This window comes from Pongo abelii, chromosome 10 (genome assembly GCF_028885655.2).
Source record: "Pongo abelii isolate AG06213 chromosome 10, NHGRI_mPonAbe1-v2.0_pri, whole genome shotgun sequence".
Classification (NCBI taxonomy): Eukaryota; Metazoa; Chordata; class Mammalia; order Primates; family Hominidae; genus Pongo; species Pongo abelii.
Genome location: NC_071995.2, coordinates 26,294,730 through 26,310,551, shown reverse-complemented (window position 1 = coordinate 26,310,551; position 15,822 = coordinate 26,294,730). Strand labels below are relative to the sequence as shown.

Genomic DNA, 15,822 nt, shown 5'->3' with positions numbered 1-15,822 from the left:
GCTAGAACAAGAAACTGGCTGAACAAAAGCAATTGTCTGATAAATGGCTAAATAAGTAAGGTTTATTTTTACCATATTATGTTTCTAGAATGAAACAATTTTATAGCTAATCTGACATCTGTAATGTGACAACTGTCTTCTCACATAAATCTCTGGTAACTGTTTATATACTTTTGGGTAATACACAAAAATGACAAATATTCCAATTTTTAAAATGCAAAATACGTATGTAGAGAATGCATTAAAACTTTAAAAGAATTTTCACACGTTTGATATTTTGATATACACTGAATTCATAATTATTTTGCCCAATCCCCTAAAATTCCCAAAGAAAACAGACGAGCAAGGCCTTTTCTACCATATGAGAGGAAAAAACTAGCTAATAAAATCAGAGTATAATATATAACAACTTGCAAGTTCAAATATACCATGCATACTAGATTTTTCTCCTTGTTTACTTTTAGAAATTTTGAGTTTTATTTAATTTTAAAAGAAAAAAACAGCCACAGACAAAACCAGCTTATAATAAAAAAGCAAAAAGGGAAGTTAATGGTTAAACCCATGCATGCACCTAGCCACTCAGCAAACCTCTCTGAAAGCCCCACGATATTGCCTTCTCAAACCATTTCATTGTCATAAATTCAGGAATAATATCCTAGCTGTAATCTAGAAAAATGTCTGTAGTCCTATGCCCCGCCTCAGGGTGGACAAAAACTGGGTCATAAATGAATATTTGCTACTCACTCTTCAGTTTCCTTGTCTTCTGCTGAAGTGCCTGGCAAGTGTTCGATAATTCAGTATTTATAGTTTGAAGGTTCCGTTGTTCCGAAATTGCTTCCTCTAATTTATGCAGTAAAGATGTAGCTTTTTCACTGGCAGAGTGGGCTTCTCGATCTCGATCCTTACCCTGGATATGGATAGTTAGTACTGGATTGTAGCAGTGTGGCCAGGAAAGAAAGCAATGGAGTGCTCACTCTTATGATGCAGGCAAAACTGAAAATGTGTTTTTCTTCTCAGGGAAGTGATAAGCCTCTCCTGAACTTCTGCAATTCTGTGTTTGCATGGGCTTGGTGTGCCTGAGCTATTTCTACAGCGGTTAAAGTCCTGATATGTCAAGTTGCCTCTTTCTGCAGAGTCGCCTCTTTCATCAGCAGGCTGTTGATACCGCCTCTCTTACAACTCCCCCTTTACTTCCTCTGCTCACTGTTAGTCGCTAGGGACTGAACTTGCAGTTCCTCTTTGCTTTTTTTTTGTTTGTTTGTTGTTGTTGTTCCTCCTCCATTTTTATTTCATGGTTTGCAGGGCATCTGAGGAGATGTCTCCCGAATCTAATGTAGCCATGAGCCACCCTACCTGCTCCTCCGCATCCTCCAGCCGTTGGCTGGTTTCTTGGAGCCTCTTCCTAAGGATGCCTTCCTGGTTGACAGCATCTTCCTGTAGTTGTTTAATGGCTTCTAGTTGTTTCTGACTGGAGTTAAAAAAAAAGTCCAAACCACAAGTTGTCAGTGACATTTCAACTAAGAGTCACCCTGTGAAATTGTGACAAACTCAAACTTAACACCACTTCCTTAGAGATCAGAGGAAAAAGTGAAAGTATTTACATATAAATGCTTCACAAATATAAAATCTTAAACAAAGCTTATTGGTCGCTTAGCCTGACACCCTCACTTTACAGATAAGGACTTCTAGTTTCATCTTTTACACTGGTGTGTTCAGTTCCCACAGCTGCATTCATAGCACTTAGCATCAGTTGCGAGTTGCTCAGAAGATGGCTCTACAATGAGGTCAGGGTGACAGGTGCAACATTTACACATCACAGCTAGCTTTTACAGAAAAAGAAAGGAATGGGGTAAAGGTCGGGGGAGGGAAAAGAAAAGGAAAGAGAGCTTTGTTTCATGACTTTATCCTTTCTCCTTAAGGGTTGTCAATCATAGTATAAACACGTGCCACGAGCACAGGAAGAACCGCCCCCGGGCATAGATGAAAGCTGGCGGTTGATATTTCTACTTTAATCCTCTTTTTGCTGAAGCTTTTCTCCCCATCACCCTTCCCCACCACAGATCTCATGGTGCCATTACGTTACACCTCATTTGGATCCAATTCTAATCTCCGAAACATGTAAAAATGCACTTACTCTCTGTTAGCAGATGAGATTATTTAATGTGTGTTACATGCCAGTACATCAATGATTATCTGGAAACAATTTGACTTGAATACGGACCTTAACTCAAAGTGGTGATAAATGTTGGGAGTTGCAAAACAACAAGGAAGAGAGTGTCAGCTGTAGGCCTTGTGCATGCCTCTCAAATGTTAACATTTAGTCAGAATGCCACTGCACACTGGCACAAATCCAGCCCTGGTTACAAGAAGGACCACTTGAGAGGCAAGAATGGTCTCACAGAATGCTTACCATACTGGTAAACAAGCAAACAAAATCCTAAGCAAAAATAAAAACTGCCTACATCACCACACTTTCCACTGAGCGTCCTTCAATAGCTTATAGTTGTCTCTCTCTCTCTCTCTCTCTTTTTCTTTAACTGTGGCAGGAACATTTAACAGGAGATTTACCCACTTAACAAATTTTTAAGTGTACAATACAGTATTATTAACTACAGGCAGAATGTTGTACAGCAGATCTCTAGAACGTCTTCACCTTGCATAACTGAAACTTTATACCTATTGAGTAGCAACTCCTCATTTCCCCTCCTCTAGCCCCTGGCAAGCACTATTCTCTCTATTTCTATTAGTTCAACTGTTTTAGATGCCTCAGATAGTGGGATCGTGCAGTATTTGTTGTTCTGTGACTCACTTATTTTACTTGGGATAGTGTCCTCCAGGTTTATCCATGTTGTCATATGTGGTAGAATTTCCTTCTTTTTAAAGGTTGGATAATATTCCCTTGTATTTATATACTAAATTTTCTTCATCCAATCATCCATGGATATTTAGGTTGTTTCCAAATCTTGGCTATTGAGAATAATGCTGCAATGAAATGGGAATGCAAATAGCTCTTCCAGGTCTTGATTTGAATTGTTTTGGATAAATACCCAGAAGTGGGGTTCCTAGATCAGATGGTAGTTTAATTTTTAATATTTTGAGAAAACTCTGTAACATTTTCTTTCCTTTTTTTTTTTTTTTGAGATGGAGTCTCGCTCTGTCGCCAGGCTGGAGTGCAGTGGCGTGATCTCGGCTCACTGCAATCTTCACCTCCCAGGTTCAAATGATTCCCCTGTATCAGCCTCCCAGGTAGCTGGGACTACAGGTGCACGCCACCATGCCCGGCTAATTTTTTGCATTTTAGTAGAGACAGGGTTTCACCATGTTGGTCAGGATGGTCTCGATCTCTTGACCTCATGAGGCTGCCCGCCTCAGCCTCCCAAAGTGCTGGGATTACAGGCATAAGCCACCGTGCCTGGCCCTCCGTAACATTTTCTATAGTGCCTGCACCACTTTCCATTCCCCCAACTGTGCACTAGGACTCCAATATCTCTACATCCTCACCAACACTTATCTTTTAAAATAATAGCCATCTTAACAGATATGATACAGTATCTAATTATAGTCTTAACTTGCATTTTCCTAATGATTAGTTATGTTGAGTATCTGTTTGTACACCTGTTGGCCATTTGTTGTCTTCTTTTGAGAAATGTCTATTCAAGTCTTTTGCCTATTTTTAAATCTAGTTATTTGTTCTTGAGTTGTAGGGGTTTCTTATATTTTCTAAATATTAACCCCTTAAGTGAAGGACCTCTTCAAGGAGAACTACAAACCACTGCTTAAGGAAATCAGAGAGGACACAAACAAATGGAAAAACATTCCATGCTCATGGATAGGAAGAATCAATATCATGAAAACAGCCATACTGCCCAAAGTAATTTATAGATTCAATGCTGTTTCCATTAAACTGCCATTAGCATTCTTCACAGAATTAGAATAAACTATTTAAAAATTCATATGGAATCAAAAAAAGAACCCAAATAGCCAAGACAATCCTAAGAAAAATTAACAAAGCTGGAGGCATCATGCTGCCCAACTTTAAACTATACTACAAGGCTACAGGAACAAAATAGCATGGTACTGGTACAACAACAGATACATAGACCAATGGAACAGAATAGAGAACTCAGAAATAAGACTGTACACATGCAACCATCTGATCTTTGACAAACCTGACAAAAATAAGCAAAGCGAAAAAGATTCCCTATTTAATAAATGGTACTGGGAGAACTGGCTAGCCACATGGAGAAAACTGAAACTTGTCCCCTTCCTCAGACCTTATACAAAAATTAACTCAATATAGACTAAAGACTAAGTGTAAAACCCAAAACTGTAAAAATCCTGGAAGAAAATCCAGACAATACAATTCAGGACATAGGCATGGGCAAAGATTTCATGATGAAAACACCAGAAGCAATTGCAACAAAAGCAAAAATTGACAAATGGAATCTAATTAAACTAAAGAGTTTCTGCACAGCAAAAGAAACTATCATCCGAGTCAACAGACAATCTAGAGAATGGGAGAACATTTTTGCAATCTATCCATTGGACAAACATTTAATATCCAGAGTCTGCAAGGAACTTTAACAAATTTACACACACACACACACACACACACACACAAAACATTAAAAACTACTTTTTTAAGCCAGGTGCAGTGGCTCACACCTGTAATCCCAGCACTTTGGGAGGCTGAGGCAGGCAGATCACTTGAGGTCAGGAGTTCGAGACCAGCCTGGCCAATGTGGTGAAAGCCTGTCTCTACTAAAAATACAAAAATTAGCTGGGCATGGTGGTGTGCACCTGTAGTCCCAGCTACTCGGGAGGCTGAGGCAGGAGAACCGCTTGAACCTGGGAGGTGGAGGTTGCAGTGAGCTGAGATCGATACCATGCCATTGCACTCTGGCCTGAGCAACAGAGCGAGGCTCTGTCTCAAAAAAAAAAAAAAAAAGTGGGCAAAGGACATGAACAGACACTTCTCAAAATAAGGCATTCACGTGGCCAACAAACACGAAAAAAAGCTCAACATCACTATCATTAGAGAAATGCAAATCAAAATCACAATAAGATAACACCTCACGCCAGTCAGAATGGCAATTATTAAAAATCCCAGAAACAACAGATGCTGGCAAGGTTGCAGAGAAAAAGGACTGCTTTTATACTGTTGGTGGGGTATGAATTAGTTCATCCACTGTGGAAGACAGTGTGGTAATTCCTCAAAGATCTAGATAGAGGTAGAAATACCATTTGACCCAGCAATCCCATTACTGAGTGTATACCCAAGAAATTCAAATCATTCTATTACAAAGATACATGCATGCATATGTTCATTGCAACACTATTCATAATAGCAAAGACAGGGAATCAACCAAAATGCCCATCAGTGATAGACTGGATAAAGAAAATGTGATACATATATACCATGGAATACTATGCAGCCATAAAAAGGAACGAGGTGACATCCCTTTACATGGATGGAGCTGGAAGCTGTTACCCTCAGCAAACTAACACAGGAACAGAAAACCAAACATCACATGTTCTCACTTATAAGTAGGAGCTGAATGATGAGAACACATGGGCACATGTTGGGGGAACAACACACACTGGAGCCTGTCAAGCGGGTGAGGAGGGAGAGCATCAGGAAGAATAGCAAATAGATGCTGGGCTTAATACCCAGGTGATGGGTTGATATGTGCAGCAAACCACTGTGGCACACATTTACCTGTGTAACAAACCTGCACATCCTGCACATGTACCCTGGAACTTAAAAGTTAAAGGAAAAAACAAAAACAAAAAACAACAACAAATTAACCCCTTATCAATTGTATAGTTTACAAATATTTTCTCCCATTTCATAGGTTGTCTTTTCATTATGTTGTATTCTTTGCTGTGCAGAAGCTTTTCAGACTGATGTAGTCCAACATGTCTATTTTGCTTTTGTTGCCTGTGCTTTTGGTGTCATATCCAAGAAGTCTTACCTAGACCAATGTTATGAAGCTTTCCCCCATGTTTTCTTCTTGGTGTTTTCAGTTCCGGGTCTTAAATTTACATCTTTAATTGATTTTTAATTGATTTTTGTTTATTGTATAAGAGTCCAATTTCATTCTTTTGTCTGTGGATGTCTAGTTATCCCAGCACCATTTGCTGAAGAGATTATCCTTTCCCTATTACATATTCTTAGTACCTATGTTGAAGAGCAATTGACCATCTATGCATTGGTTTATTTCTAGATTCTCTATTCTGTTTCATTGGTCTATATGTCTGTCTTTATGCTAGTACCATACTGGTTTAATTACTGTAGCTTTGTAACATATTTTGAAATCAGGAACAGTAATGTCTCCATCTTTGTTCTTTCTTCTCAAGATTGTTTTCAGCTATTCAGGGTCCTTCATGGCTCCATAAGAACTTTAGGATTTTTTTTCTATTTCTGTAAAAAAATGCCATTGGAATTTTTGTTAGGGATTGCATTGAATCTATAGATGGCTTTGGGTAGTATGGACATTTTAACAACATTAACTCTTCCAGTCTATGAACATAGGATGCCTTTTCATTTATTTGTGTCTTCTTTAATTTCTCTCATCAATAGTTTGTAGTTTTTATTATATGTTTTTTACCTCTTTACATTTATTCCAAAGTATTCTTTTTGATGTTTTTGTAAATGAGATTGTTAATTTCTTTTTCAGATAGTTCAGTGTTGCTCATATATAAATGAAACTTACTATTGTATGGTGATTTTGTGTCATGCAACTTTACCAAATTTTATTCTAACAGGTTTTTTTTGTGAAATCATTAGGGTTTTCTATAAATAAGATCATGTTATCTGCAGAGATCATTTTACTTCTTCCTTTTTTATTTACATGCCTTTTATTTCTTTTTCTTGCCTAAATACTCTGGCTCATACTACACTGAACAGAAGTGGTGAGAGTGGGCCTCCTTGCTTTGTTGCTGATCTTAGAGGAAAAATTTTGTCTTTTACCATTGAGTGATGTTCACTGAGTTTTTCATATATTACTTTTATTATGTTGAGATAATTTTCTTCTATTCCTAGTTTCTTAAGAGTTTTTACACAAAATACTGTTAAATTTTATCAGATGTTTTTTCTGCACCTATAGAGATGATCACACAATATTTATCCTCCATTCTGTTAATGCGGTATATCATAATAATCAATTTGCATATGTTGAGCCATCCTTGCATCCCAGAAATAAATCCCACTTGGTCATGGTGTATAAGCCTTTTAATGTGCTTTTGAATTTGACTGGCTTATATTTTCTTAAGGATTTTGCATCATCAGGGATACTGGCCTGGCTTTGGTATCAGGGTAACGCTGGCCTCATGAAATGAATTTGGAAGTGTACCTTCCTTTTCTTTTCTTTTTTTCTTTTTTTGTGAAGAATTTCAGAAGGATTAGCATTAATCTTCTTTAAATGTTTGGTAGAATTCACCAGTGAAGCCATCTTATATTGGGCTTTTCTTTTTTGGGAGGTGTTTAATTACTGAGACAATCTTACTGGTTGTAGATCTTTTCAGATTTTCCATTTCTTCATGATTCATAAAGAAATATGATGGGGTGTATGTTTCTAGGAATTTTTCCATTTCTTCTAGGTTATCTAATTTGTTGGCATAAAATTGTTTATACTAGTCTTTTTTACGATCCTTTGTATTTCTGCAGTTCTAGTTGTAATATCTCCTCCTTCATTTCTGATTTTGAGTCTTCTTCTTAGTCTAGCTAAAGGTTTGTCTGTCTTGTTTATCTTTTCAAAAATCCATCTCTTAGTTTTGCTGCTTTTTAACTGCTTTTCTATTTTAAACAACTTTTTGCTCTAATTTTTATTATTTCCTTTCTTCTGGGAAGGAACTTTGCACTTAAGTTGTTCTTTTTCTAATTCATTGAAGTGTAAAAAGTTAGGTTTATTTGAAATCTATCTTCTTTTTTAATATAAGTGTTTATCACTATAAAATGCTCTCTTAGTACTGCTTTTTCTACATCCCAAAGATTTTGTATGTGCTTTTGTTTTCATTTGTCTCAAGTCTAATTTTCTTTATTTCTTCATTGACCTATTTGTTGTTCAGGAATCTGTTGTTTAATTCTCACATATTTGTGAATATTTCCATTTTCCTTCTGCTATAGATTTCTAGTTTTATTCCATTATGGCAGGAAAAAGATAATTAGTATGATTTCAATAATCTTAAATTTGTTACTATTTGTTTTGTGACCTAATGTGTGATCTATCCTGAAGAATGTTCTATGTGCATTTAAGAAGGATGTATATTCTACTGCAGTTGGGCAGAATGTTCTGTGTTAGGTCCATTTACTCTCTAGTGCTATTCAAGCCTGCTATTTCCTTATTGATTTTCTGTCTAAATGTTCTATCCATTATTGAACATGAAATACTAAAGTCTCTTATTATTTTATTGCTGTCTATTTCTTCTATTTCCCCCTTCAGTTCTGTCAGTGTTTGCTTTATATATTTAGGTTCTCTAATGTTAGGTGTGTAGATATTGTATTTTCTTGGTGAGTTGATCCTTTTATTATATAATGTCCTTCTTTGTCTCTTATGACAGTTTTTGACTTAAAGTCTATTTTGTCTGATATAGTTACCCATACTCTCTTTTGGCTGCCATTTGCTTGGAATATCTTTTTTCATCTCTTCACCTTCAGCTTATGTATGTACTTAAATCTAAAGTGAGTCTCTTGAGACAGCATATAGTTGAATCTGGGCTTTTTAAAATTTAATATGTTCAGCCCTCTATGTCTTTTGATTGGTAAGTTTAATCTATTTATATTTGAAGTAATTATTGATAGGGAAGGACTTACTATTGCCATTTTATTATTTTTCTGTCTGTCTTGTAGTTATTTTTTCCGTCTTTTCCTCTCTACTTGCCTTCCTTTGAGTTTTGTTGACTTCTCTGTATTAATATTCTTTGATTCTTTTCTTTGTGTGTGTATCTGCTCTATAGGTATGTTCTTTGGGGTTACCATGGAGCTTACATAAAACATCTTATAATTATAATAGTCTATTTTAAGCTAACAACCTAAATTCCATCACATATAAAAACTCTATTCTATTACTTCTCTCCTTCAAACACTTTATGTTATTGATGTCATAATTTACATATTTTTAGTTATGTATCATATACATTTTTATAGTTATTTTTACTTATAATACTTTTAACTTTTATATAAGAATTAAAAGTGATTTAATCGCAACCATTACAGTGTTACAGTGTTCTGTGTTTGTATTTTCTTTTTGTTAAAATTCTAACTTTGCACAGGCATTTTCTTCTGACCGCGAGCATTTTTATGGGATTCTCTGTCAGGTAAGTTCTTCACCTGTTTCATTAGGGTCCGTTTCTGGAGATTTATTTTGTTCCTTTGTTTGCAACATATTTTCCTACTTCTTTATTTTCCTTGACTCTTTTTAACTATGCATTAGAAAAAATAGCCAACTCTCCCAGTCTTCACATACTGGTCTCATACAGGAGAAAACCCTTAATCAATCCAGGAAGAGATTCTGGAGGCCAGGGGTGGTCTCAAACACTCACACTAATCCAAACCACCATTTTTGTTTCTAGCAGCCCCCAGGCATCTAGAGCATGATGGGTCTCATAGTACTCTGAGACAGGTAAGAGAGAAGGCAATTCTTTGGGCAGCATCCAGAAAAATTGAAACATTGGATACATAGTCCAGCTCTTCCATCCTTTCATCCCTGGAAAGAAGCTGAGACCTAGGGCTTTTCAGTGAGCTGGGAGTAGGGGCTCCAGCAAGCACATGCATGCTAGTTCAAAGTACCTTCTTCGTTTTCTGTGGTATCCAGGCATCTAGAGTATGCCAGGTCCCATTAGCACTATAAGACAAGTGAAACAGAAGCTAGTATCTTAGGCAGCCCCCAGGAAACTTGAAATGTTGGACATGTGGTTTGATTCTCCTCCCCACCCCACCACTCTATGGAGAAGCTGAGAGCTGGAGGTTTCTCTCCATTGACATGGCACTAAGCTAGGGATAGGGATTATGGTGAGGATTCCTCAGATTTTCCTACCAGCCTTGATGAAGCTGGATTCACGCTCACTCAGGATTCAGGAGTCTCTCAACTAGTTTCTGGGTTCTTCACAATAGGAATTTTTTCATGTTTTGTTGTTGAATTCATGTGTTCCTGGAGAGAAGGAGGGTCCAGAGCTTCCTATTCCACCATCTTGCTGGAATCATTCCTCTTCTTTTTTTTTTTTTTTTAATTTTAAAGACATCACTTTTATCTACTTTTCTGTCTTCCAGGAATAGTCTATATTCTCAAAAGTGTCCATTATCTTCCAAGAGAAAGCAAAAGGACTTTAAGGACCATCATAAATCCGTATTTATTAATACTCATATTTTCAATTACTTATATGTATTTTCACCAATATAACAACATGTTTTATGAACTTTATGAATCATAAGTCTTAGAAATAGCTTTTTAAACACACTAGATGGGGGCCGGGTGCGGTGGCTGATGCCTATAATCCCAGCACTTTGGGAAGCCGAGGCAGGTGTATCACGAGGTCAAGAAATCGAGACCATCCTGGCCAACATGGTGAAACCCCATCTCTACTAAAAATACAAAAAGTTAGCTGGGCGTGGTGGCACGTGCCTGGAGTCCCGGCTACTTAGGAGGCTGAAGCAGGAGAATCACTTGAACCCGGGAGGCACAGGCTGCAGTGAGCCGAGATAGCACCACTGCACTCCACCCTGGCAACAGAGTGAGACTCTGTCTCAAAAAAAAAAAAAAAAAAAAAAAAAAAATTAGATGGTACCATCTGTTAAAGATATTCAACAGATGATAAACCTTTGAAGATTTTTCTCCCATAGAAATTTTATTATCATGTAAAGAGGTATATATTAGCTTGTGTGTGTGTTTAAATCCAACAATTCTCCCTGCCAACATGTTCTTAATGATAAATCTTGATTTCTATTCCAGTCTGCATCTTTCTCAGACTTTGCTGTCTAAATAGCACACCATTTACCTGGTTTTCAGATCAAAAGCCTCTAAGTCAAGGATGACTCCTCTCTTTCTCCACACATATAACTTGCCAGCATGTTTGATCAGATCCACCCTCAAAAATACACTTCAAATTTAATAATTTCTTATCATTTCCTTGACTATTACCGTGACCCACACTACATCCCTCACCTGGACTACAGCAATAGTTCCTAAGTCTATAACTTTTTAATCATGAAATATTTTATATTTCAACTCAGTATACAAACAAACACACATACACACACACACACACAGCAGAAACAAAAATTCAATTCAGCACTGCTTATTCTTACTATATGTAATGCACTCTATTATGTCTTTTTTTTTTTAAAAAAATGGGTCACAAACCAGTAAATTGATATCAGAATATCTATATGGTTATCTGTTGTTGAAAACCTCCTCTCTGGCTGGGTGCTGTGGCCCACACCTGTAATCCCAGCACTTTGGGAGGCCTAGGTGGGCAGATCACTTGAGACCAGGAGTTTGAGACCAGCCTGGCCGACACAGCAAAACCCCATCTCTACTGAAAAAAAAAAAAAAAAAAAAAAAAATTAGCTGAGGATAGCGGCATACAGCTACTTGGGAGTCTGAGGCAAGAGAATCGCTTGAACTTGGGAGGTGGAGGTTGAACCCGGGAGGTGGAGGTTCCAGTGAGCTGAGATCGTGCCACTGCACTCCAGCCTGGGTGATGAAGTGAGACTCTGTCTTGAGAAAAAAGAAAACAAAAGATAAGAAAACTCTTCTTACTCGTCTCACTGCTTTCACTTTTGCCCTCTATAAATAATTCTTCATCCAGCAGATCTTTCAAAACACAAATCACAAAGAAAGAAGAAAAAAATAAAAACAAACAAAAACAAAGCACAAATCACATTTTTTCTCTGCTCCTAACCCTCTGATGGCTTCTCACCATACTCAATAAAATCCCAACTCCTAAACATGGACTGCAAAGGCTGTGTGTGGCCTGGCCCCTGTCTATCCTTCTGGCCCCACATCCTACCACTGCCCACCCCCTGCCTTGCCCCAGCCATGGCAGCTTCTTGTTGCTGCTCAAAAACAACAAGCTCACTACAACCTCAGGGTCTTTGCACCGGCTCCTTCCTCTGCCTGGAACACACCTGGATCGTCACATAGCTCACTCCCTCGTCCCACTCAGCTCTCTACTCACTTCATCACTCCTCAGGCAGGACTTTCCTGGCTATTCTCTCTAAAATGCTCCCAGTCATTCTCTGCTTTCTTATCCTGATTTAATTTTCTTTATACCACTCCCTGACATTATATGTTTATTTGTTTTTTATTTGCATCCTTTACTAGATGTTAGTTTCATAGAGGCAGAGATTTCTGTCTTATTTCCTATAATTCCTTAGCACCTGGGGTTGGGGAAGGGGTGGGAGCCCCTTCTGCGAAGAGCAGACATCCTGACAGATGTTGTACGAATCAAGACTTGTTTCCTTGCCAAGGCTTCTGAGAGAACTTTCCTGTCCATGCCTCTCTTTGGCCCACTCAATTATTTCCATTCTTCAGCACTAGAGCCTATTTGTCCCACAGCAGAATGGGAGCCTTTTCTTCCTCAGCAAATAGCCCCTAAAAATTTACCTTTAATAAACATTTCCTACCTCATCTAAACAGAATTATCTCTCATCCTCACAAAATACCCCATTCATTTTTTTTCTTTTCTTTTCTTTCCTCTCTCTTTTTTTTTTTTTTTTTTTTTTCAAGAGGCAGTGTCTTGCTCTGTCTCACAGGCTGCTAGAGTGAACTGGCACAATTATAGCTCACTGTAGCCTCAAACTCCTGGGCTCAATCCTTCCACCTCAACCTCCCAAGTAGCTGAGACTACAGGCATGCATCACCATGCCCAGCTCATTTAAAATTTTTTTGTTAGAGACAGGGTCTCGCTATGTTGCCTAGGCTGGTCTGAACTCCCAGGCTCAAACCATCCTCCTGTCTTGGCTTCCCAAAGTGCTGGGATTACAGGCATGAGCCGGGGCACCCAGCTATTTACTTATCCATAGCTAAAATCCACAGTCAAATTATTTTGTGTGTAGCCTTTATGTGGCTTTGTCAGTTTTAAATTGTGTCCAAAAGCCAGAGGTTATAACCATCTTATGCTGATAAGGAGTATTTTGCCCAATGCTAGGTTCCCAGAATATTTTTAAAGAATCTTGTATCAGATTTAACAAGTCGATGGTGGGAGATTAACCACTGAAAGGACACAGGTTCTGAAGTCAGACAGAACTAGGTCTGAATCCCAGCTGTCACTTAATCCCAGCTGGGTGACCTTGGGCAAATTATGGAACCTCTCTGGAGATAAATATATGTCAAATTCTTAGCACTACATCTGACACAGTAGCCTCTAGACAAATGACACCTACTGTTATTTAACCGGGCTGCTTGTATGTCTAAGTAGGACAATACAGAAGATTCACTCATTTCGAGATGACATTAGTGCAGACCTCTCTCTAAATAGTTCTTTGTTGCCAAATAGAAGAATGTTGACGCTGCCTTTTGTGGAGACGATATCTGCGTAAGGAAGCTGCGTGTCCACTTAGCCCACATCTTTTACCACTATGGGGAAGTGTGGGTTCTCTGCTTCTTAGGGAAAGCAGAAGATCATTTTCTTGAGAGTTCCTCTGGTATTCTCTGTCTCTGGTATCTAGTTTCCTTATATTTGGGGGGAATAAAATAGTTTCTTCTGGCTATTTGCTTCAAGCTTACTTCAGTCTCTAATTACCTTTTAAAATTTTGTTCGAGTGAAATATACACCCATGTTCATTTGCTCATTTGCTCAAAAAGCATTTCTTAAGTAAGTGCTAAGTATGGTCCTAGCAGCTATATAAATGGTGGTTAACAAAAGATATAATCACTGTGCTTATGGTTTCCAGGGTGTAAAAATTTCTAGAATTTCCCCATTATCATAAGAACTGAGGGTAGAGAAAGGATAAGAGGGTAAGTTATCTTATATTTGTTATCATCTATTCCCTATGACTCCATTTAACTGACATTTAGTTGCCCAGTGCCCAACATGATACACTAAGGTCAAACATAAAACCCAGTGGGGAGGAACCAACAGACCTGGCTTCAAGTTCCAGAGCTTCCATTAATAACTCTCAGGTCTTAGTCAATTCACTTTATCTCTTCATGCCTTAGTCCTCTGAAAAATTATGAGGTTACTAGAGGATCTCTAAGGCTTCTTCTGGTAAAAGATTATATTTTGTATTTCCAAATTCCTTCTCTAGGGAAAAAAATAACTCAGTATACTGGTTTCCACAGATTTTTTTTTTTTTTTTTTTTTTTTGAGACGGAGTCTCACTCTGTCACCCAGGCTGGAGTGCAGTGGTGCAATCTCAGCTCACTGAATCTCTGCCTCCCGGGTTCAAGCAATTCTCCTGCCTCAGCCTCCCAAGTAGCTGGGATTACAGGCATGTACCACCACATCCAGCTAATTTTTGTATTTTTAGTAGAGACAGGGTTTCTCCGTGTTGGCCAGGTTGGTCTCAAACTCCTGACCTCAGGTGATTCGCTCACCTTAGCCTCCCAAAGTGCTGGGATTACAGGCTTGAGCCACCGCGCTTGGCTGGTTTCCACAGATTTTATAGTTCGTCATTTGCAATTTTGAACATGTAAGTCAATTTCATACTATTTTACGATTCAGAATTATCAAACGGAATATCTTCTTTGAAAAAAGTGTCATCTGAAATCAATGTATACAACTTGCAGAAAGTAAACTGAATGCAGTGGCATGATCATAAACATGTCATATATATAAAGCATGGATTTCTTATATATAAATGATCATCACCTGGCAAGAAATTCTTTTCTGAAATAAAAATATTCCTGCCTGAATCTCTTCAAAATCTCTATTAATTTGGCAAATTCTTTATCAAGAGACTCTTTGTGGTTTCCCAAGATGTTCAGCATTAATATGCAAAGATCTAGCTTCTCTTCCATGATATTGTTGAATTCCTACAAGAAAAGTCACAAAACAAACCCCAGTACTCCAATGTTAAACACGGACAAATGACAGAGGCAATCTAAAAAATTGTGGACATTCCATCTCAATGGCATACTGGATGCCAAAATTGTATGTCAATGAATACCAGTTCTCAATTGTATGTTAATTAATACCAATTCCCAATTGCCCAGAGATTGACTATCTTATTGGTTATGTCAATGTAATAAGTATGTATAAAGTGCCTATTGTGTCCCTAAAACTGAGCTTTGCTTTCTTTTTCTTAAGTTAGTCCCCTGACAACTTCAGTAGTCATCACAATTGCTTTAGAACAGGATGGGACAAGATAATGCAATAATATCAGTATTTATAGATTATCATATTCACATGTAATCTTAAAAAAATTAGATTGACTGTAATCCCAGCACTTTGGGGGGCTGAGATGGGTGGATCACCTGAAGTCAGGAGTTTGAGATCAGCCTGGCCAAAATGGTGAAACCCTGTCTCTACTAAAAATACAAAAATTAGCCAGGCATGGTGGCGCATGCATGTAATCCCAGCTACTTGGGAGTCTGAGACAGGAGAATCACTTGAACCCAGGAGGCAGAGTTTGCAGTGAGCCAAGTTCATGCCATTGCACTCCAGCTTGGGCAACAAGAAGATTCCATCTCAAAAAGAAAATAAAAATTAGATTGGCAAAGGGGTTGAAATCATATTCCAGAGTTTACTTTTTTTCTTTAGCTTAACTTAAGGAGTTGATGGATGCTAGAAAGTGGCTGGCAGTCAAGAAATAGAGGTAAATAGATGAGGGACAGATGAAAGAGATACCTTCTCATATGCTTCCTTTCTAATAAAGCTGGG

General features: G+C 38.0%; 1 protein-coding gene across 1 annotated transcript in view; it reads right to left on the bottom strand.

Annotated features, from left to right (window-relative positions):
• Window positions 1-15,822, bottom strand: part of IRAG2 (inositol 1,4,5-triphosphate receptor associated 2) — a 104,733-nt gene that overhangs the window by 54,838 nt on the left and 34,073 nt on the right. Inside the window, exons 16-18 of the mRNA XM_054526964.1 lie at window positions 14,812-14,975; window positions 1,354-1,468; window positions 745-907 (exon numbers count right to left, since the gene is read on the bottom strand). Coding sequence (XP_054382939.1) covers window positions 745-907; window positions 1,354-1,468; window positions 14,812-14,975 — 442 coding nt within the window. The remainder of the gene's footprint in view (window positions 1-744; window positions 908-1,353; window positions 1,469-14,811; window positions 14,976-15,822) is intronic.